This window comes from Chaetodon trifascialis, chromosome 12 (assembly GCF_039877785.1).
Source record: "Chaetodon trifascialis isolate fChaTrf1 chromosome 12, fChaTrf1.hap1, whole genome shotgun sequence".
Classification (NCBI taxonomy): domain Eukaryota; kingdom Metazoa; phylum Chordata; class Actinopteri; order Chaetodontiformes; family Chaetodontidae; genus Chaetodon; species Chaetodon trifascialis.
Genome location: NC_092067.1, coordinates 14,111,480 through 14,135,700, shown reverse-complemented (window position 1 = coordinate 14,135,700; position 24,221 = coordinate 14,111,480). Strand labels below are relative to the sequence as shown.

At 39.4% G+C, this 24,221-nt stretch overlaps 1 protein-coding gene across 2 annotated transcripts; it reads right to left on the bottom strand.

Moving 5' to 3' along the window:
• Positions 1-1,231: 1,231 nt before the first annotated feature.
• On the bottom strand, positions 1,232-12,825 carry lnpa (limb and neural patterns a). 2 transcript variants are annotated; one of them, XM_070976672.1, is made up of 13 exons: positions 12,756-12,825; positions 9,969-10,071; positions 9,556-9,597; positions 6,764-6,951; positions 6,620-6,678; positions 6,478-6,518; positions 4,902-4,985; positions 4,764-4,815; positions 4,455-4,676; positions 3,279-3,384; positions 2,878-2,948; positions 2,409-2,564; positions 1,232-2,190 (listed from the first exon to the last, which is right to left on the bottom strand). In XM_070976672.1, the coding sequence occupies exons 2-13, from the start codon at positions 9,993-9,995 to the stop codon at positions 2,018-2,020; spliced, it is 1,221 nt and encodes a 406-aa protein (XP_070832773.1). In that variant the 5' UTR covers positions 9,996-10,071; positions 12,756-12,825; the 3' UTR covers positions 1,232-2,017. The 2 variants fall into 2 exon arrangements, with proteins under 2 accessions (XP_070832773.1, XP_070832774.1); XM_070976673.1 differs by having other exon boundaries at positions 1,232-2,160.
• Between the last annotated feature and the right edge of the window lie 11,396 nt (positions 12,826-24,221).

Below are 24,221 nucleotides of genomic sequence, written 5' to 3'. Positions count from 1 at the left end.
ATGATGTTCAATTAGGTGCAGGCTTTGATCACTACAGTATAAATATCCTGATCGGAGAGTTGAAGGGCCATCCCAGCTATTGATTGTGCCTGAATAGGCCTTCTGCTTGCCACTCGATAAAAATCATCTCACCGCACAAATGCAAGTACCAGAGTATATTAAACTACAGCCGAGATCTCAATTTTACAACTGTATCTGCTCCGCCTCCAGATCTCTGTGTGATCTCTCACCTCTCTGTGAAAGTCTTCATTCATTATGTAGATTAAAAAAAATGCCAAACACAAAACTGAATGTCGGTACACTGAGTTGAAAACCTTGCACACAAATAATAATTCTGCAATAAAGTAAAAACTGTCAAGAGATGAGTCAGTGCTGTGGAATCAAAAACATTACTCCAACAGATATTTTCAAAGCACAGAGATCTTTTGTGATGCGTTACTTATGATGATGCACATATGTGCAGACTATGTATGCCGGACAACCTCCCAGTGGTATGAAAACATCCAAACGTTGTCCTATTGATGTCCCATTTTTTTTCCCTGTTTGGCTCTTGTCAGAGGTCAACCTCAAACAGCATGCGGTGGAATCAGGCGTTACTGTCGATGTCACATTGATGCATTACAAGGCCCAGGAGGTCACGTCTCTGTAAACATACATTATCAAAACCCATAGAAGATGTGGGGTGTTGACCTTACCAATAGTTTACGGTTTATCTTCAGGGGAAAAGGGTCATGAGATGGCAGAGAGCAACTTTGTAGCTGCAATGACTTTCTTGTTGCAAATGAAGAGGGTCAAGCAATCAAGACTGGTCGGGCTCGGTGTCAGCACCATTATCTTACGCTGTCTAAAATGATCAATGAGCTAAAATAAAATGATCACAAGCTAAAATTGGCCTACTAATGAAAACAGACCGTTTAAACATGCTCCTTGGTGAAAAGCCGGCCAGGGAAGAAATGGGGCAGCGATTTAAAATACATGACGCAGTAAGGCGGCAGGCAGACGTGGGATGTACTGTCAGTGTTCACGATCTACATGTTAGTTTGAGCTTCTCTCTTCATGTTTTGATGTTAATGCAGAATCACCTTTAAAATTCAGCGATAATCAACTGTGTTTTTTCACAGCAACATTGGTCAATTAATTCTTCCGCATATACATATTAAAAAAAATCCCAGCATGTATCTAACTTGGTGAATGTGCTGTGATTCTGAGCACACACGTACGCAGATATTTTCCAAAAGTTTATTTAGTATTATTCACACAGAACAAGGATGAAGACATTCAGCAAACACATACCGTCTGTAAACAGCTAAATGACTTTTTTGTCTATATGTAAATAGGTTTTATCAGCAATACTCTGAGGCAGACTTAAAATATAAAAGACACTTAAGGGCAGGTGCACAGTAGTGACATAAATCACCTTTCCTCCCTTTTAGCAATAAATACATGTGTAATCTTATTATAGTACCATGGTTGTGTAAACATCTTAACAGAGTACCTTAGTCAACACTGTCATGAAAGGCACAGCATTATAGAAAAATATTTATAAATAATTTCCCATAAATAAAAATGTATTTTGCCACAAAATGTTTTTTTGTTTGTTTGTTTCCGCAATTTCCAATTAACCCAGATAGAATAATGTCAGGGCAACACAAATAAAACATGGAAAATAAAGAAAACATGGAAAAAGACTTTTCCTCCACATCAAAAAACATAATCCTGATCACTACCAATGCAATGTTATGAAAATGGGCTTGACATCATCATACTGGGAAGGAGGTTTGTTTGGCGGTTGCTACCAAATGCTAGCGCTATACAATACGATATTCAATTCATCACTAACGCTAGAACTATAAAAACAATTCTCAAAAGAAAGGACATTCTGTACTGTAAGTTGAAAATCACATCAGCTGCTGACTTGTTCACTGTGTTATTCCAACTCAAGGCATCAACTTACAAATTATCTGTAAAGAAAAAAACTAAAAGTTCCAGCCTGACTTGAAATCATTATTCCACCGTTTCATTCCACTTCCATGGCGGACAAATCGTGCTCTCCGTCAGATTTCTCCGAGGGCAGATCTTGTGACTCTGGCGTGGTTTGGCCGTCTGATGCAGAGCTGGGCTCTGTGGTTGTTGGCGTGCCTGGCTCTTGGGTGTCTGTTTCTGCAAACACATCAGCAAGCTTAGTCTTCCCTGACAATTGGAGACAATTTTTCAGGTTAGATGTGCATGCATTGCAAACAAGAATAAAAAAAGAGGAGGGAAAGATGAAAAATAACACGACTGTATTGTATTGTAATTTTTAATTCTAAATGTACCAATATGGATAGCATTTCATTACATGCATGACCATTACACCTTAAAAGTATGTTCTTTGTGTGGACAAAAACCTGCTACAGTGTCATTATCACCTGGAACAGATTGCTTGTCATCTTCGTCAGCACCAGACGATGGTATGGGTGCATCAGATGACAGCTTCAGTTCACCAGTGACCTCGGGGAGTCTGGGTGCCTGAGGCCTGGTCTTTCTTGCAGGGTTCAAGAAGTAACAATAAGCGCATCTGAAGGCTGAAACAACACAAACGAAACAACATACATATAGTTTATGTTGCCTCAGGAATAGATTCTCAGACAGACACAGATTAATATACATGAATATGAACCAATGACAAAAAATGCCTGACATGCATAAACACTTCAGACTGACGTGTAGCACTAGTTTGCATATTCAATCTTGTTGCATTTTTGCTTACAAGGGTCGGTAGTGGCAGAGGCATTTAAGAGCCACATGATATACTACACTGCCAAGTGCTAGAGGGCAAATGAAGGCATAGTGTTTGATGGAGACTGACAAACAGTGTTGTGTTTCTCCAAGTCTTACCAACATATTCAAATTCCTCTTTTAATGCCATGCCGTTATGAGAGAGACACTGCTGACATATGAGAGCGTATCTATGAGGAAGGAAAGACAATCCAGTTAAGACAGCATGCAGTACATGGCATTAGATTACATAAAAGCTCATTTTGTTGATACATACAATGCAAGTTTTAGCAATTCCCTGTTAATCTTGGCAGATTATCAGCATTTTAAAATCAGCTCATAAAAACATCATATTACCTCATTTTATGTGCATCAGCACTTAATTTTTATTAAATTGGATGCAAACCTGCTTAATACATTAACTATACTTTGCCCCCCAAATTCCAAAATGAGAAATTGTATATACTGTATAAGTATATTACTGAAAAGAGACTGTCTGTTCAAAGGCAGCGGTTGTTTACCTGTTCTGAGGGCCGTCTCCAACTAGATACTCAATGACTCTGTCCATAGCGCCTCTTTCCCTTGGGAGCACAGGTCTGGCCAGGGGCGGGCCTGGGGGATGCATCCCTGTTAAGGCACAACATCAATGCCTGTTAGACACAGTCTGCAGTCTTGAATACAAACCACAATAAACTGGGGCTGCTTACAGTAAAAAAGTAAATGAAATCGTGAGGCTGAGATTCACAGTTTGCTGCACAAACCGCAACGAATTTCACAAAGTCCTGCCCCATTTTCTTAATGGCTTTCACACTGGATCTCACTTGCAAAGCACGTCCAGAATCCCTGCTGTGTTGGTGAGTAGTAATTAATATAATCTAACATCAAGAGCAATCATAGGAAGATGACTGGTCATTTCTGTGAGACTTGGCAGAGTCTCAGTATCCTGCTGGTTATTAATTTAGCAACATATGGAAACTCTGTGGTGACTCTTTGTATCAAATTGCTTTTCACTTTCAATTTTCCACAGAAGCAGGTGATAACATCAAGTCATGTAAACCATTTGTGAGGTGTTTCCAATGCCAAAGGCAATTTCACCAAGCATTAAAAGACATTTAGTGAGATTCCACCACCATTGCCCAGAGAACAAACGCAGGTCTGGCTAATTAATCATAGTTAATGTAATCCTGATTCGTGCATACCTCACAGTTGGCATTCCACATGGCAATTACAGCATGCAGCTTCCTCTAGGAGCACATTTCCTTTACTGTTTGCACTTATTTGCATCTTCTATTGAGTGTTCATAGTCCAGAAATAATTTATATTGAATATTCAATACCCCTACACTCCACAGAAGTCTTCCATATACAGCGACTGTTCTATGGAAAGTTTTTCATCGTGTTGGCTGACTTTTAGAATCTTTAAAGCCAACCATAGAAGGCACGGGCATCACATTCTGACTGCATCTGCATCTGACTGTACTATCATACACTTGTTTGAAAAAGGTTGGACCTTTTAGTAACATGTTTGAAAACTACATTCATATAATTACCCATTACAAATACTGTAAAACGTGTACCACCCTTGCTGACAACACACCACAGAGCCTTAAGCAACTGGGGACACAGAGCCAGGGAGGAGTAAATCGCACCTTAATCGACCACATTATGATGTGGTCCCCCTGTGTGCAGGTAACTCACCGACTCCTGGAACAGGTGTTCCAGGGGTCACAGGCTTCCTCATCAAGCTCTGCTGAGCAGCTATAGCCGACAGGCTCCTCTCTGGGGGTCCACCTGGAGCAGAGTGGGAAGATCGTCCAGAATAGTTGGGCCCAGAGGCAAGAGGAGGGCGGGCAGCAACTCCACTCGCAGGATTCACCATCACTGGAGGGGTCTTTGGGATGACATTACGCTGGCGGAGCTCTACAGTAACATAGACAACATTGCAGGTTAACAACAGTAAGAAAAAGTAGGTGAAACTGTTCTGTGTTCTTCAGAACTCACTACTACCTTGTCCTGGTTTTGGAGTCATCTGAAGTCCAATAGGAGTGGATTCAAGCTCCTTTACACAGATGACAGGAGGGTGCAAGAGCATAATTAAAAATAGAACACAATCAGTGTATTCAAAGTAAAGACAAAATAACTCACCATTTTCTTCTTGGAATCAGGATCAAATCTCTCCAGAATCATTTTAGCATTTTTGTATGTCTCAGTTTCCATAACTTCTTCAAGCTGCAGAGAGACGTTTACAGGTATTTTAGGATACATGCTTCCATCACTTTTTAATACATTGCACAAACAAATCAGTCCTAGAATAATCTCTCTCCTCCAGAGTAATTATTTGATGATCATCTGATGTAATCAATAGGTGTTTTATAAACACACATTAATGTCTTTGAATCGCCTTCCGTAACATTACAAATAAACGTGACTGAGAAATGGCACCAGGAAGCTACTTCACTAAATTGTACATCTTCATTTAAAATAAGTACCAAACATTTCTTAATGTTTAGATATAATATGAAGAATAATTACATTCACTACTTCGATAATGGAGAGTGTGAAAATCCATCAGCCCTAATTATTGAAAGTTATTAGACTTGACAGAGGATGACAAGCAATTTCTCAGATTTATTTCTTTCCTGCGCTAAATGCTATTAATTAAAGTGACATTAGCAGAGTGGTTTACTGGGTTAAGTCACTGTACCATTCAAATGCTGCCTGTATAGATCCTAGATAAGCAAGTATCTTGGTGCAAAACGCTGCAAGGATCAATAAGAGCAACACTTCAAAGCTACCTACAGAACAACTCGCAAAAGGAAGTGCAAGCGTTCACTTCACTGGAGACGACTCATGAAATCTAATGCATCCTACAGAGATAATGAGTTCTATACGTTTCTCTCACTCATGTGACCACAGTGCAAGCCACACGTGTATGACAATCGTCACTTTGTAGATCGCTCATGCTTGCACAGCTAATTTAAGGGACACGAGAGAAAATGTGTGGAGAGCCAGAGGTGCTGAAAATCACCCACTTGTCTGTAATGGCTTTATAACTGCAGCTGCACTGAGTGACATGGTGAGTCTCAACAGTTAAATGCAGAAGAGCCAACACAACGCACTTCTTCCTAACTTTGCCAAGCACCCATTCTCTTCAACTGTGACTCTGAAAATATTTTCCTTTTCTAAAAATACCGAGCATCAGCTCCACCCAACGAACACTTTAATCTATCGTATGCAGATATGGCCCATTTAGCAGAAACAAAAGGTTATTTCAGAAAATACATATTTTGTTTTTCTTTAAATGACTGTTGTCTTTCAAATTATTTATAGCTTGTTCTACAAATGGATTGAGTCACATGTTAAGTTTTAAGAAAGTTGTTTTTGTTGAGTGATTTTGAGCAGTTGATTGCTCAGGTGTAACTGTTGGACTGAAATGTGAAAAGAACGATGTAAACTGATGCAACAATCTTTAAGTGTTTTAGGTTTGTGGCACAGAAATACCTTTGTATGTGTAATTCTGTAAGTCAATTGACCATCATGCTGCATCAAAGTAATCAAAACGTTACAAGCCAAAAGGCTATTTTCAGTTTTTTCGTCATTTTGTGACAATTCTGTCCATGCTTTAAGAAAAAGTTATGTTTCGCTAGTAGCACAACGCTACTAAACTAAAAATCAAAATTGAGAAGTCAGTCAACAACGGTCAAAAAAAACCTTCACTTACTATTTTCCTTTTTTGTGCTTTAAGATCCTCTAATTTGTCATCTGAAAAATAAATAAATAATAATTCATTCAACACCAGTTCAATTGTTAAAAACAATTAAATTCTGTGGCAAGTTATAGGTAAATAGCAAAAATGAGCTCACTATTTTTTTCAGTTCTTCGTGAAAAAATAATTATAAGCATTTTTCGAAGTAACCAAACTCTGAGGGGAAAGGAAAGAAATGGTTGACTGGTTGCATTGTAATTACAGTTTAGACAAAATGTGATTCACTATCTTGTGAACTTACAATAATGGAAATATTACAAAGGGAAGAGACAATATGAGGCGTCCCATCAACTGTTCAGGCAGGTACCAGAAATACACAACTACACATGTGATCAGGTAGAGAAGAGACGAATACAGAAGCAGTCGTCCGATCCATATCTTCAGCTGCCTTTGATACTTCTCACCATATTCTTCAAGAACCTGAATATCCTGAGGGGAAAAATGAAAGGAACATTATACTCCTCCACAAATGTGATAATTACAGTTTTAAAATTGATAACATGCACAACACTGACTTCACTTTTCAAAACTCACCACACAAATGTGGACAGTGCATCATTTTTCATAGCTTCAACACAAAACACATTCAGTGACCACGTGTCAAAACAGTCGTCTCAAACTCAACCACCACCAATTCTCTACAATTGTTAGTTTATGTTCAAAACATAACACAAAATTAAAAACATAAAAAGCCCCCCACATACAGCATCTCAGCAAGTCAAAGTAACTCTTTATGGCGTCATGTTGCTGTTCCAGCTCTCGGGTCTGGAACATTACATTCAAGTTTCATTAAGTTTCACAGCAGGCTTTTCCAGCAGGACTGGGCATTTATCCCATTTAATTTTTCCTAAACATTTGAATAAAATGTAATTCAAATGTAGTACAAGTCTCTGCAGAAAATAACTGGTTCTGGTGGCTTCAGGATATTGTACATTAGGACAAACTTGAAACTGAACTGAGAATATTTTAACGGTTTTATTTTTCTTCAAAGTTGCAGCTCCGCGTTTCATTCTGCAAATCATGAGAGTTCATCACTGCCTGAAGGCCATGTCTCTCAACAGTGTGCCTTTACATACATGCAAATGGAGCAAATTATAAGGATTTGTTGTTGAACTTTTGACAGGGTGCACCACAGTTGTTAGTAGGACTTAAAATTTTAAAGTGAACGTGCAGCACATAAGAAGCTTAATACAAACCTGACATTAACTAGTGGCAGCATATCAAGCAAACATTTTGATTGGATCATGGTCAAATTTCCCATCTGGCGGGATAGTCAACTTTTTATGTAATTCATTATAGGTTTGCAATTAATAAATAGCTCAATCATCTGTTGTTTGTTTGTTTTTTAAAATATGGAAAGGTTACACCACTGCCTTCAAGGGTCATCCATAAATAGCTTGCAGACTGAATGGAAACCATTCTGGTCACTATGGTTCTCCTGTAACATGTGTGTCTGTCACTCCAAGCACTGGTTAAACTCCTCTCATAGCATTACAATATCATATGTTTGGATATGTGTGGTGTGTATGCTCACACATAAGAAAAAACACAGAATTGTGAGGACTTTTCTGGAAGAAACTAACAGGGCTGGCACTCATCTCTTAAAAACTTCAATGCCACCTGACCTCTTCAGTGAATGTGGAGGGACTCTTCCTCCAAGGACAGCTGCTGAAAATAGCCTAACACTAGCTTAGCTGTGGAAGAGCACTAAAGCCCCATCAGTAAGGAAATAAGGAGCTGATTTGACATTCAATGATAGGTGTTTACTTATGGTCAAAAGATGCAACTTATACAAGTCAACAACAAGCAAGTGGTTACTAAGTACCAGTATACATACTATACATCTATACTTTATTCTTTGTTTTGCCAGATTATAACAATACAACACTTTCTCCTATGTTTTATCTGCATGTTTCATTAAAGGAAAAGTGCAGTTTATGACAATTCAGTTTTTATTTTCATAGCTCTGGCCATTCATTCTATCAGTTAATATAATACTTTACTCTTGCTTAAAATAACTGATGGGAACATGGTGATGATGCTAAAAACAGGGCAACAGAGATGAGCAGACATGTTGAAAACAATATCCCACACAGATCAAACTTATTTGGAAGAGGAAGCAGAGAGCGACAGTAAAATTATTACCCAATTTGTCCTTTGGGAAACATCTAAGCTCAAAGACCAACTTATTAGCTGTAGTTGTATGCAGTTATGGTTTTACAGTGCAATGAGGGATTATTAGCAACACTACTGATGTGCTCACTTTCACTTTTACCTCCAAATGAAGTGATTTAGATAATCTGCCAAAACTTTTGTCTTGTTTACAACCTGCATGATTTTCAGACTGCATATTTTTGTTGCCCCTTCGGGCCTATTTTTACCGATGTCACCACGTTCTCAGATCTCTGCAATTACTTTGGTGAGTATAATGTTATCATCAACAATATAGCAGATGCCCAGAGCTACAGAAATAAAACCCCAGTTGTAATGAGTCACAACTTACCTTTAAGTACTGCAGATACAAAGAAGCAATTTACTAGTAACCTTTCCTTGATATGGCCCACGACTGCGGTGCTACAGTTAAATCCCTGATCTTACCAAGTCTATGTGGACTGAGTCTGTACAGAACATGTGAGCGTTTCTGCACCGTGTGGGCTTCATAAACATCATCGGGCACAAGTACACTTCCAGATGCCTTTGGTAAGTTCTACCAATAATGCTTCATTTGTGTTTCACTCATTTGACTGACAGTCGGTGCCTTCTGTCAGCTTGGATGCATCCAACATTTAGGGATGTAAGGGAAAATACTCTTACTTCTGTTTAAATGTGAACAGGGCACAGAAGAATAAAGAGGACGCTGTTGAGGACCACAACAGTGTGTGATTGTCTTCTACCAACAGCACATTTTAGGCTGTAAACATTACAACATGCAAATGTGAAAAGTAATAATAATAAAAACTACATGTTTAAAATTCAAAACAGCACTTCCGGAAATCTACAGTCTATCAGGAAAGTCTTTTAGATTAAGCTTACCTTATCAATTCCTTCCAAAATTTCCACAGTGGATGGTTTAGCCTGGAAGGCAAACATGTTGAAATCCAGGTCAAAGCAAAGAACTGATGACATCTTCCACAACAACAGCTCTCTTTGTGCAAGCAACTTCTTAAAATCGTCTGAAAACTTCCTCTTTTACTTTCCCAATTCGACACATTCTGCGTATGTATCTTGTGTGTTGTTGGTGATTTCATTTAATGTGTATGTCAACATGCCAAGGAACAAAGATCCAAGAATGAGTATTAGCATAAACATCTGAATTGTGATCATTTATGTATACAGAATTACTTCCTGTTCTTTAACAAAAGTAAACGACAACTATTGCGCAATGATAAAATCTGTATCACAGCAGCATAAAGAAATACATGATCAGCAAAAGTTGGAAAACAAACCTTCCACCGTGAAATGACAGCCCCCATACTGATAATGAGGGAGTGGAGGATGTTCTGTTTCTGGGACCCTCCTCTACTTTCCTCTCACTGACAACCTCTCCACCTGTTGACAACAGTGATGGCTTCAATACACACTGAGCTATCAATTTATTAGGTTCATGATGATTTGAAAAAACTCTTTTAAAGAGGAAATAGTTCAGCTTTCGACTTTAGAGGCTGTTGTTTGGAAGCTGATGAACACTCGCCTGATATATTCTAGCATTCATACTATGTGACGTTAGTGCTTGATGGTAAAACTAGTCAAACGGGGTGGACAAAATAGCGGAAAATATATACTTTTAGTGTAACACAATACAATAAAACAGCACCACAAATCACTGCCTCCATTAGACCATTTCACCCGCTCAAAAACTTTTAAACGACAGCTCAACATTATAACCTTAATAAAGACTAGACAAATTCCCCTCGGCGGGAAATTTGGAGAGTGATACAGTGCGCAAACGCCGGGCCGTGTGCCAAACGCCGGCCCGTGCGCGTGGCTATTAGCACGGCAGCCCGATATCAAAGTCAAACCCGTTCATGGGACCCAATTTCAGCATCGGCGACAATGCTTAGCTGACATTAGCATGTCAGAAAACACATTGAGAAGGTCTCAAACACCCTTAGAATGCCTTTACCAATCATTTTAACATATGTTAGCATGTTAGCATTAGCATGCTAAATTAGCATGTCAAATAACACATTAAAAACCTCTGAACCATTATTAGAACGCCTTCAAGATTCATTTTAGCCTAAGTTAGCATATTAGCATTAGCATGCTAACATTAGCATGTTAGCACACCAAACCGACATCAACAGGTATACCTCCAGGCACCAACAAGTTCATAGGACCTCATGTTAGCATTAGCATGTTAGCATTGTGGCTAACGCTAACAGGCCAACATCACTCATTACATCACTAACACATACAACTCACCAGTAGGTAGCTTGGCTGTGGCTGGTTAGCATGTCACTATAGAGCTTAATGGAGAACTGATCATTTGACTGAGCTGCACAGCTGCAGCTAAAGCTACATATGTGTGTGTGTGGGAGAGGCAATTAGGCTCAGAGGTTGCCACGGCAACTTGAGATCAGGCCACCTGCGGGTCTGCGAGACTCTGAGAAACGTCTGAATTTGGCCTCTGCGCACCCTCCGAACAAACGCTTCTCACGCCGACACCGAAACTCCTATTGCCGAAATTTCTTCACCGTGAGAGCCACAAGGCTTTGCTGTACACTCTGATCACTTTCTTTTTTCGCTGGGCTGAAAAATGCGGATTTTAGAGCGAGTTAAAAAACGGCTGGTTTCTGTCTCTCCCATTTTTCATTTGTATTGGACCTTATGGGCGAGGTCAGAGGCGCTCTCCTCGCTCAGAGGCTCACAACTCAAAAACCGTAAGTCCTGTCGCTTAGCCAGGCACATCGTGAGAATCAGCGCAAGCGGCACTACAACCTTGGAAAGTTTCGCGCACATAGAGCGAAATTTGTGCTTTGGAGGAGCGTGGAAAGACAAAAGTTTCACACAATTTTCAGTGCTTCTCTCCACTCTGGCAGTTAATCCCCTCCACTCTAGCGCGAACATTCCGTGCAATACACACCCATTATAAACTCACAATTTCTCCCAAAACGCTCACGGTCATTGAACGGCGACTGCTCAAAAACTATATGACCTATCAAAACGAGAATTACTGCACCAATAGACGAGACTTGTGTCTACATTTTTAAGTTGGAATGGCGTCTCTAGGTGAAAGTATGCCAGAGCAGTAACCCTTTGAAAAAGGGGGAGATTTTTTCGCGTTTTTCGCCTTCTCCCATTTACTTTGAATGGGATTTTTTCGTGCGTTTTTCGCGTCTTACGACGCGAAAAACGCGTATTCTGTAGAGAAAAATAATAGCAGACCGAGTCCGATTGAGCCGCACGTTTTGATATATAATTCGCCTGGGTGCTCGCTATCGTTTTTGACTAGTAGCGAACCGAAAAAAGTACGGAAGAGGAAAAATAATTTTAATAATAAGAAGAAGAAGAAGAAGCGCACAGAAGAACAATAGTGTTCAGTGCTTCGCACTGAACACTATTGTTCTTCGCTTCGCCCCTGCTGTGTTCAGTGCTCAGCACTGTATCACTAATTAATAGCAGGACTGCTGTATTAGAATGAAGTATTTTAGCGACGTGTTGCTACCCGTTCGAGCGCACACCATGGCGTTACAACAACATGTATTAGTTCACCAGAACTCCATTTGACGGCTACACATACTATAGCCACTAACGTAAGTTTTCGTAATCTTTCCGCGTCACCTGTGGGATTCAAACACCGTCTTTAAAACTTAGCAGTGGACTCGCTCACCCTCGCTAACAAACTTAGCAAACTTAACAACTTTGTGTTTTCGGAGGCAACTGCAATTTCATTCCATCTTTACCTGAAACCAGCAGTAACCTCACAAGGACGGGTTGTCTTGTCGCTATTTACAGCTAACTTTCCGTAAATAACTTCTTAACCCAATTAATACATCAGTGCGGTAAACCGCTAGCGTTAGCATTCCGCGCCACTAGCTTAACATGGTTGGCTAACCCTGCTAGCTGATAATGCTAATACTAGTGCAGCCCGCAGGTCACCACGGTAACTCACAGTCATCGCTAACTTAGTTAACAATCGTCCCCAGCTTTGCGCGTGCAACAGAGACCGAAACGTGTGCCTGGGAAGTGAATGAATAACAGTCAAGTGTTTAGAAATACTACAGTGTATTTACCTTGGCAGGAGACTTGTCCGGTACCCTGCAGCCTGTGGCAGAACTGCACTCCTTCTGCCTCTAAAGGGAGGGTGTGTGAGCCAAGATGGGGGAGTGTCCACTAAAAGAGCAGCATGGGGACGAACCGCGCTGGGCCTTCACCGGAATCTGGGCTGTGCCTGGTGGGGCCCGCTACATGTTTATGCTATAACGCTCAATGCGAAGAATATACGGTCATTTAAAAGAAAACCCTGACTTCCTGCACAGTGTCAGCTTAGCAACCTTGTGATTCACTTTATTTGAGGGTCATGTCTGCTCTTGCTGCTGAACCACAGAGCTGGGCTCCTGGCTGTTAGAGGTGGTAACAGTAGTAGTAGTAGTAGTAGCTGTTGTTGTTGTAGCAGCTGTAGTTATATTAATAATAGTAACAGGGATGGTGTTGGGCAGTATGCCAAAATAGGCTAACATAAATGATTGTTTGTCATTTTAATCTAAATGTGAAATTCTGAAATAAGCTGATTTCTCACAGTGATTTGTCAAAGCTACTGCTGAGGCGTCTGCTTGGGCTTGACTGACATCATGCTGTCCAATGAGGTGAGCTCACCTGACATGCAGTAAGAGATATTTTGATGTATTATTGATATTGGATGTGATAATATTAATTTATTTTCCTATCAACCAGTCCCACTAGTAGTGTTAAGATGGCTGTAGCACAGCTGGTTGACCATGAATTGGCCATTATTTGAGTCATTGTACAAGCCAGCTCCAAAATATATATACAAGCCAAAATGTAAGGCACAACAGTGTCTGCCAAATGGATGTAATGTAGTAGTCTTATCATGCTTTTTGCAGATTTTACAATAAGTTCAAACTCCACCAACATTGTCACCACAATAAGCAATGCCGTCTTTGATCTGTTTTTAAATAGAAAGTAAGAATTAGGTGTACTAGGTTTGCACACAAAATGCAAAAGTCAGATAAAAGCTCTGCACACTTCCAGGCACTGTCAAAAGCCTGATGAAGATCTCTGTTAGATTGAAAACTTGCTATGAGAAATTAAGATTTGCTTGGCACTATCAGTCCAGTGTGCTGATCTCTTGTCTGACTTTTGCCTCCAGTTTGTTTTTTGACTCAGCACATAAGTTTTTGGATGGCCATACCTTACACTCTCACACAAAATGTATTCTCCATTCAAGCCCCTTGACTAATCCAACCAAACTTGTGTAACATGGTAAAATGCCAAACATAATTTCAAAGTCCCTAGAACACATCATCTAGGAACTTTAAAAAATTTATGCCAATTTCAGGAATATCACTGGATGAGTGAAAACTTTGATGCTGTTGGCATTTAATAAAATGTCAGAGAATCACCAAAATCGTTAGGATTCATCCTCTGGGCACAATGGACCAAACATCATGGCAATACATAAAAAAGTTCAGATATTTTAGTCTAAAGTGGTGGACAGACTGACTGACAGATGGACGTTGCCATCTCTAGAGCCACACCGCTAGTGTAGCCAAAAGGTTATGACTGGTGCTGTTAAGTTTTGCTTTGCACTGGTGTTGGCAGCCCAGTTCTTGGTTGTGGAAGAAGAAAAGAAGCAGAACCCACACTAGATAGGTGAATTAATATATTTTCTTGAACAGCCAGACTGTGTCCACCACTGCTTCAAGATGCTCAGTCATGGTAAGGACAGACTAGTGCCAACATACACACCACAAAACACTGGCCAGTGGCAAACCACAGAGACTTGACAATGGCCAAATGGCGCTCAAAGGCTGACTGTCTGCTCTGCTGAAGCTTCATTGGTTGGCAGTGCTGTGATGTTTGCTCATTTAGTAGATGAGGGCAGCTGAAAGTGTCCCTTTCATAACTTTGATCTGTGATCTAATGATATTTTGGTGTAAATCACTTGGTTCCAACAAATGTCACCTGAAAATTACACCTGTACACCCATTATGCAGACGTCTGTCAGTCATGGGCAGTCAAACACCTCATCCTGTCTTGGTCAAGAAGTACATGGCCTGCATATAGTGCAAGACTGAGGTTGCCAGTTTTTAATACAAATCAAGACAGGCAAATAACATTTCAAATAACTTTTTTAAACTTTTTGACCATTTAGCCATTATTGATATTACCAGAGGAAACATGGATTGAGATAGGGGGTGACTGAAATCAAAGCAGAGACAATTAATTTACTTGGTATGTGTCTCAGTAAGCAACCAGGAAGCTTAATGTCATTAAGATCAAGATCTCTTTTGCAGGAGACCCAAGTACAACATAAAAAAATGTTAGAGTGAAATCACACAACATAGCCGGTCACACAAAAGCACATACAGCATGCAGATTTCAAAGATTTATGTTAATGTTATTTTATTTTATTTTATTTTATTTTATTTTATTTTATTTTATTTTATTTTATTTTATTTTATTTTATTTTACTTTATAAAGACAAGGGCCAGGTTGTCAGGGCCCTGAGCCCTGGTCTAGGATACATCCTTACAGTGAACCTGCATCAGGAACACATTAAACTCCACATGATATACCCATATCCCCAATGTGTTGTTTAGATTTGCTTGGCACTATCAGTCCAGTGTGCTGATCTCTTGTCTGACTTTTGCCTCCAGTTTGTTTTTTGACTCAGCTTTTGGATGGCCATACCCTACACTCTCACACAAAATGTATTCTCCATTCAAGCCCCTTGACTAATCCAACCAAACTTTTGTAACATGGTAAAATGCCAAACATAATTTCAAAGTGCCTTGGCTGAGCTACAGTACATAGTCTTTTACACCCTCTGCAACACCCTGACATGATGAGTATAAATCAATCTTTAGGCAACTTAATGACCTGAATAAATACAGAGTATTGTCTATGCACACTGGATGGTTAAGTGAAATGCAGTTAAGCACTGCAGGTTAGGTGACTGAGTCAGCTGGCACACTGAAGTAGTAAAACTTGCAGGGCATCAGTGGGCAGGAGTGGGATCTTGGCATGGAAATGGTTCCACATAAAACAATTGTTTCTGTTTGTAGCCCTTGGAAGTCAGCCCTACAGAAAGTATGAAACACACACAAGCAGTAAGGTCAGTAACCAGACATAGGCAGTCTATAGTTTGATGGTAAGCTAAGTATGGCAAACAGAGTTGCAATATCAGAATACTATCTTACCTTGTTACCCACTACATCTATGGTCCTCATGCAAAAGGGTTTGCAGAGGATCTCGTTCCTATTACTTCCTTCTCCTAGAGTTTTTGACAAAAGACTTTTTCCTGAAGCTAGCACTTACATATATGTTTGCCAGTGTAATTGTATATTTTCCATATGAACTTGTATAAAATGTAAATCTTTTTGTCTCTTTTTTTTGTCTATGCTTATAGTGGGCTCCCCCAGTAGCGGTGTGGTTCAGTCCCACTTATATAGGGGTTGTTGTGCAGGAGTTGGGGCTTGCTGTTCTTCTGTGTTGTTTTACTGCACATGCTAATGCAATAAATTTCCAGAAATGAACTAACCATCGCCTGTGTCTCCCTGCTTATCCTTGAGTAAAGGCCAACATGTCCTCAATGTACCGTGATGAAACACTGGCCCAATCATCCGTGTGAGCAATAACAGGGAACCCTGGTAACAAATGTATGTTTAAATGTAATGTAAAGGTAACATCTTGGAATGCTGCCCTGTGGATAGCTTGCATTCAAAACAAAGTCAGTTAATCTTTTTCTTTCAAATATTTTCTTAGGTCTTACTGACATTGTTGGAGTTGGGCCAAGTTCCAACAGTAGCCACAGCCATTTGCTGTGACCACAGCATGAGTAGGCAAACACTTTGTTGTGACTGGCAATGCCTGCCTGTGGGTTGACCACTGACAAGCTGGAGTTCATAGTAGTTTGCATATATCAGTGAAGAGTTTTGTAACAGTTCAGGAGTCATATCAACCTAAATATATTTACAGTTTATTCTGTGTGAAGATAAACCAGCTAGGGTTATATGGTATATGGTAGTTCTTCATTGTTCTGATCTGGTGGCTAAGGAAGAAGTAACGTTACAGCCAAAGCTAAGCCAGTATGGAAGTGTGAATTTGCTGTTATTGTGCAGTGATTGTGACTGTAGACATGGTTTTGTATAGAGTAGCCAGTCTGTCTGTCATACCCTACAGCCATATCAATAGTCATAGGTACAGCTACAGCTGCAGATACAACCGAAACCATAGCAGCAACTAGTATTTGTGTGCCTGACCCACAGCCAGGCATAAGCAACCACAGTAAAGGGTGGTAGTGGCAACTGACTGAAGCTCTATACTGTCAGCTTGTTGGTCCTCCTTGACAAACTACACCTCCTGTCCTTTTAAAACACTTTTTTGTGTCTTCACTTTAAGCAATCCATGCTTTCATTTTCCCAAACTGAAAGATTCTTCAGTTGCACTGGTTTTCTTGCTGGTTTTCTTGCTTAGGACAAGAAAGGTTTTACTACTTTACTACATCAAATTCATCACTAGGGGAATCACTGAAGAGTGGATGTCAAGGAAGGACAATGTGCGGATGTGGAACAAAATGCACCCGTGTCCAAAGGTGAGTAGACAGTAATCAACAGCAGCATCCTCGTTGAGGTGCGGCACCCTTCAGATAGTTAGTTAAGACCAATGACAACATCACAAGTGGCAAATAATGGAAGCTATGCAGTAACTCTGTTCTTGTTAGCACTGTTACATGGTGTTAGAGGTAGGTGGATACATCCTTTGTAAATGTGGTGTATCGTTGTCCAACATGTGCTGAAGTTGATCATACCAACTGTGGATCTTTACATAGTGTGGATACAACCATACAGTACTCACCTAGAAACATCCATCTGCACAGACAGTATATGCATACATAATGTACTTACATAACATATGGAGGCAAATAGAGTTTGGTTTGTCCCTGTTAGGAGCATGGTACTGTGTTTACAGCTGCTGTAGCAGGAGGGAAACCAAAATGTACTTCTTTATGGGAGTAACATGAAGACAGGGTTAAGGGATCATCATATGTGTGACCTGTTCACTGTTACAATTACATTTAGTCATTTGACAGATGCTTTTATCCAAAGTGACGCCCAGATGAAACCTATTAACCTGTTTAGGTACTGACAGAGTTCAGTGAGTCAGAGTAGCTGAACTACATCAGGACCATTGTGCTCATTTGTACTAGTTGTGCAAGTGTTTGGTTATAAACTAAATTACATTAAAATTTTTGACCTGATGATGGTGCTAGATGAAAGGTATCTTCATCCTTCCACTAGTTGAAGAGACAATTCTAGACACTCAAACCTACCAGTTGTCAACCAGGTGGGGGCACTAGATGAAAAGTCAGGGTATCAAGAAAGTCATTAGGATGCATCCTCATATGGGAACCACAAATGTCTATACAAAATTTTGTGCACTCCATCCAAACATTTCAGTGTGGACCAACCTGGTGGACGGTTGACCATCAGACCAACGTTACCGTCTCTGGAACCACACTGTTGGCATTCATTGTCTGAAAAAAAAAAAATGAAGCCATTTTTTGTTTTTTCAAATTATGGCTAAATACACTGTTTCCATGTGATGCTACCCCCTGATAGACAATGTAGTTTAGTTACATTCTGCAGAAGCTATGACAGCCTTGGCCATGCTAAGTATGCAAATTCATTAGTCTTTAAACTTTCTCAGATGGAAAACTCTCCAGTGGAATCCTTTTGCAACAGCAGTCACTTCTTTATGAACGGGAGAACAATCAATTTTTACAATGCCTTTCAAAGATAAAAGAGGGAGTGTTTGATATTTAAACTTTTGGCCTTGAGCATCACATATAAGTGCACATTGTAACGTTATATGAACATTTTCAACTTTCTGCTTTGCAACTGAGCTTACGTTGATTTAATCTGTCTGAACTAACAACCAGTGCAGTTGTTAAGGGGATGACAAGGTGCCAATCTACCTTCATCTGTCAAATAATTTCTATTTTGTACTTCATTTTGTACCTCTACGCTCACATTGTGGTTATATACTATGACTGGTCTTGATATGGACCAGCAATTTTAAATACATTGTTAATATCTTTATGATGCTTTTAAACACCTGAAAGGTTGAATATGTGGAAACAGTAAAGCTGATACAAAGTCATTATACACAATATTAAATGTTTGTATTCATTATTTAATAAACAAACATGAAGGTCAAAGGCCTTCTGTTCCCACCTCAAAACACTTTTTATAATGTTTTATTATTATGTTACGTTTTAGTCTGTTTTTGTTTGTTTGTTTGATTTCTGGTTTGTATTTCTGCACTCGGAAACATTTTCAGGCACAGATTAGGTTGCAAAGCCAAGATTAGGTCAAAACCTAAAAATTATCCTGCATAAATGCATAAGGAGACGTGTCATTTTGAAGAGTTCTCACTGTTTTCATGTCACCATCTCCAGATAACAGGGAAGTCCCAGCATTGCAGTGGTCACTGGGGAGAAGTATTCTCACAGCATCATGTGGAGAAGATTTAAAAAAAAAAAGTAGCTGCACACTTGTTTGAGTCTGTCAACCTCTGTAAATGTGCTCATTGTTGAGAACATTGATTTGAACATCCTTCTAGCTGCAAGCATCCGACAGGTCAGGATCCTTTCTTATCTTTCGTCTCCTTGCTAGAGAATAATCTTACTTCTCTTTTGCATGAACCTTAAATATTTCAAGGCTTCACTTCTACATATTTTGTCAAACTAAAATGTAAAATAAGAAACCTCCTGGGAAAGTGACTCATTAAAGAATTACACCAGAGACTGGTCCACAACATAATGACTATAATGAAAAGAACCAAAGAACTGAATATTATTTAAACTGGAAAATGCTGACTTAAAATAAAAGTGTGCTGAAAGAAAAAGTCCTGATCAATATCAGATTATGATAAATTAAAAATCAATGTGAAATCACTCTGACTTTGGGAGAATCTGATCCTTGCAGAGGCAACCAATGATGGTATGTTAAATTTGAATGGGGTCTGGTGTGCGCTGTTGTAGCCCACAGTAACACCTGACACATGTTCCCATAGAGCTCCATGTTACTGGCTCTAATGTGTCAAAGTGAATCTCAGTAAGACTAAGAGTTAATCTGGGACCCACAGTTTTCAGAATACAGTGGAAAATATAGTTTTAAATGGAAATTGATCAGGTTTGTAAAATTGTATTTTCTTGTGATTTTTAAATTAAGCACACATCCTATATGTGCCTCATTCTTCACAAAAAATCTGTTTTCCAAAATATAAAATATATGTAATGTTGACGTGACCAGAAATACTTTCCCCAGGAAAAACAAGATTATATTTCAAATGTACTTATTTTAAAACTGTCTTTTAGAAATGTTTTACTCTTTAAATTCCTCAAGCACAATACAGAACAAAATACAGCATCAAAGGAAAACCTCTGTTCATAATGTAGGTGTCCCAGGCTGAGTTTCAAGAACAAGTCAGACGAATAACAATCCATTGTACCACCTTAACCACGTCCAGAGCTAGGAACCGCTGGAAGAATTAGTCTTTAAACCAATAAAAGCAATTTCCAAAGATAATTGAGAACATGTTTCAATACATATGCATGAAAAAAGGATTTTCCATACGACCGACTCATATGCTCTTGTAATTGATTGAGGGGATGACCCGTTATATTAAATGTTATTTGAGAACCATCAAAACGCGCCAAATTGCAAATTGCCCAGCTTGTATCTGAATTAATACCTCATTCATCATCATTATGAGTTGATAAGTTAATTTAACCATTTCATTCTGCCTTAATGAGCTATAGTTGAATTAATGTCATGTAATATATGAAAGTAACATTTGAACAGAGGCAATGATTTGAGACAAACAGAGCAGAGACTACTTTAGAAGCATAATGGTGGCATAAATCTCATCAGGCTGCAGTTCATGTTGCTCGTTTTCCTCATGTTTTGTGGGGGGAAAATGGTTCCAGCTGAATAAGAAAAATCCTAACCTGCAGAGGGTTTTAGGTGTGAAGGTATGGTGGTGTGCTTTTTGGCGCTGTTTGATGAGATTTGATTGATTTGAATGTTTTGATGGAACAGCTGGCTTGTCAGTTGTAAATACTGAGCTGCACCACATTCAAATGTGGTGACAATATGTTTGAAGAGGAAGCCTGAGCTACGGTGGAGTGTAATCCCACAGTTGTGCGTGTAAAATCCCTGCTTTTAAACCATCAGCAGGAGCAAAATTACTACATGTAGTGATTTTAGTCACAATAATGGTATGTTTTGGTCCTCACTTGGCTCACTGAAGGCCCCACTGAGTTGCCAGTCCTTCATCTGGCGTTGAGTGACTGCGTTTGACCATTAGGGGGTCCGCGCTGTCTTCTAGTTCCACCTTAAATGCGTTTTGGCCCCGCTTGCTCCCTGTAGTTTAGGTTTTTTGTCCTCCCGCAGCAGCTGTCACCCTGCATTACTCGCAGTCAGCTAAATGAAACATTATTCTAAACATATGCATCGTAATCAGTCCGGTCACACTTACAAGAACACGCGTTAATAAGGCAATCAATCACTCTGGAACAAGCAAGTTGTTCTGTAACAGCTCATAAACAGTGTGTAATGAAGAATTGGAGGTTAGCATGACACGGCGCTGATCAGATAATCAATGTCAAAGATGCGATGAATGTCAGTAAATGCAGTTTTCATGTCGTTTCTATAAAATCCCCAATTTACAACAAGCAGTTCAATTACCCTGAAAATACAGTCAATTAAATAGGGGTGATTGGACAGTAGGGGCAGGATCATCGATCTTTGCATTTCTATCTCGCTGGTGGACATTTAATTTGGTTTTTCTATTAGCACCGAAATAAAGAAAATATAAAATATATTAAACAACCCAAAGATTTATTTTCTTGTCAGAAACCATTCCGCGAAGGTGACAGACAGTCTTCTGCATTATGATGAATTCTTTTTTCAGTGCTGCACATTGGATACAAAACTAATCGTGTTATTGTGGGCAGTGTTTTTCTGGCCTCTGTCTTTTCCCTTTTACGCCTCCATCTATCTCAATGCTTTTGTTGTATGGGTTGCAACCCGCGCTTTAGTAAAGAGCAAGGAAACATGGTGATATATCAAGCCCGTATTTGCTGCCCTAATCCCATTTCTTTAATGGGGACGTTCAAAAAAGCAACTTATCTTAAAGTCCCCTGGGGGCGTTCTGGTGTAGGCTATATTTTAACCAAGAGCAATTAACGACAGTATCAGCTTGTATCATTTAGAGGTAATGTAAAAATAATGGTAAATTATAGGGCCGGAATGACCCGTGATGGCAGGCCTCATATTCCCTGTAGCTTTCCACGTCTTTTTAATTAATATTAGACGGTGTTTTCTATAGAAATGGTGTCACAGCACCTAAATAAGCCTAAGATGTCTTCATTGTCGCAGGTGGATGCTCTCACATATGTATTATAAAATACAGAATATGACATGGATGTTTTTTAATAAATATGTGGTGTTTGCATCCTTTCAGGCAATTAAATTAGAGTTAAGTTTTGTTAACCTGCCGGAACGAAATCCACTTTCAGAGTCAGACTGGACTCTCTTTCTTTTGCAGCAGTGCCTGTCATTAACGTAAAGAAGCGGAAATGTGTAAAGATTTTATTTATTTTCCAAGAACAAACACGATCAATAAATAACATGATTTACATTTCATATTGCACATTTTTTTTTCAAGTTAAAATATTTAAATTCATACAGTCATTGATATTTTAAATACAGAGATATAGAGTTATAACAGAGACCCTGGGGACAAAGGCCAATACTATTTTCATCATTTAATTTCAGTGCTCGTTTTTCAGCCCTTTAAAGCCTCTTTTGAGTGGACCGTAAAGAAATGTTCTCCATCTCCATTATTCTGCCTTAATTCTGCGCCAAATACAAATCAGCAATTTGGACTATTTGTGAGCTTACAGGCCAATTTGTAGGCTGCGTGATGGTCCTATTGGCGTGTACATCCAGTGTTTAAACATAAAAAACAAAACAAAACAAAAAAAACATTCAGCAAGTCACACAAAATAAATTAAAAAATGAGTTCAAAAATAGCCTACCATCCACAATTTCATGAAGCATTTTTCCAGGGCGATCAATAATTCAGTTTTCAGCTATCAGTAGGACTATCCATAGTATTTGCAAAATATTTCACGATTTACAGTTCACATGTTTTATAATTAACATATCGGTGATGTCCCAACAGGAACGAATAAAATAGCACATAGCCATTTTTACAGGCGCAGACAGATTGTAAAGCCAGGCTATTTTGTCTGAACCTTCGCCTTGCTCAGTCCCGTCAGTGTGTGAGTGCTGTGTGAAGAGGTCCTAAAGGGATTACACACTTAGGAAAATACTGGATTTGATGTCATGAGCTTCAGCAATGTAAATAAAAGAGATGCTACGTCGAGGCATTTCCCATTATCAGCTAACAGAAATTTTGAGGGACTCTTTGCAGGCTGCTTTGTATGTAATATTTTAAAACCCTACATCTGTCAAATATTATCCTTCTGCAGTGCATTCTGTGTACCAGGACTGTCGCTTTGTTCCAGGTCTTTTGTATGTCTAATGACTTCCCTCCGCGGGTTGTTAGCACTTGACAGCGGGTCTCAAAACGAGGAACTTTCTTACAGTCACGTATTCAAAGGAGCTCCATCTAGGTACATGATTGGCAATTTTTGTCATGATCCTCTCATTATTAACATAAAAATTGACACGAAAGACGCGCTGCAAAATTATATGCACCTTCTAGCTGATTAGGGGTGTCCCCACAGAGCAGAGGCTGGGTGTTGGACAAGCTATTCCTGCCAAAATCTCAGTCTATTAGGCCTAGTGAAGAAAGATATGCTGCTGGGCAGAAAAGCAGGACCTTCTGCTGCCTAAATTTAGATGGCATAATTAGCTCACGTTTGTATCTTAAAACCAAAGGAGTCAAGGTAGCCAGGCTGGGTTTGTCACACTGAAGGTTGGACATTTGAGCCGCAGAAATATGGAGCGTGGTTCAGTTATTCTTGGTTTGATTTGTGGGATTTGAAGAAACGAATAAATGAATTTGAAACGGCGCAATGATTGAGGCGTGGATGCTCTGCATGGTCTGTTATTTTTCCCAAATATGTATAAGTTAATCCAGCACAGCCCATAAAAAGTGGTCTACTGGCACAACACAAGGGCACAAGCTTTAGAAAAAAGTTTTCAGTGAGTTGCAAAATTTTCGGTGCTTAGCTAAGCATGTCTTTTTTGTTATAAAGAGTCTATTGGACTTGGATTAGAAATTCATCTTCGCGTGTGTGTGTGTGTGTGTGTGTGTGTGTGTGTGTGTGTGTGTGTGTGTGTGTGTGTGTGTGTGTTTACAGTGCTTCCTAATAAACGACTGCTTTAACCCAGGTGTGATTTTTAAAGTAGGCCTATTCCCTAAAGTAGGACCAGAGCAAAAAATAAAACGGTCATGTTTATAGGCTGCATGATGAG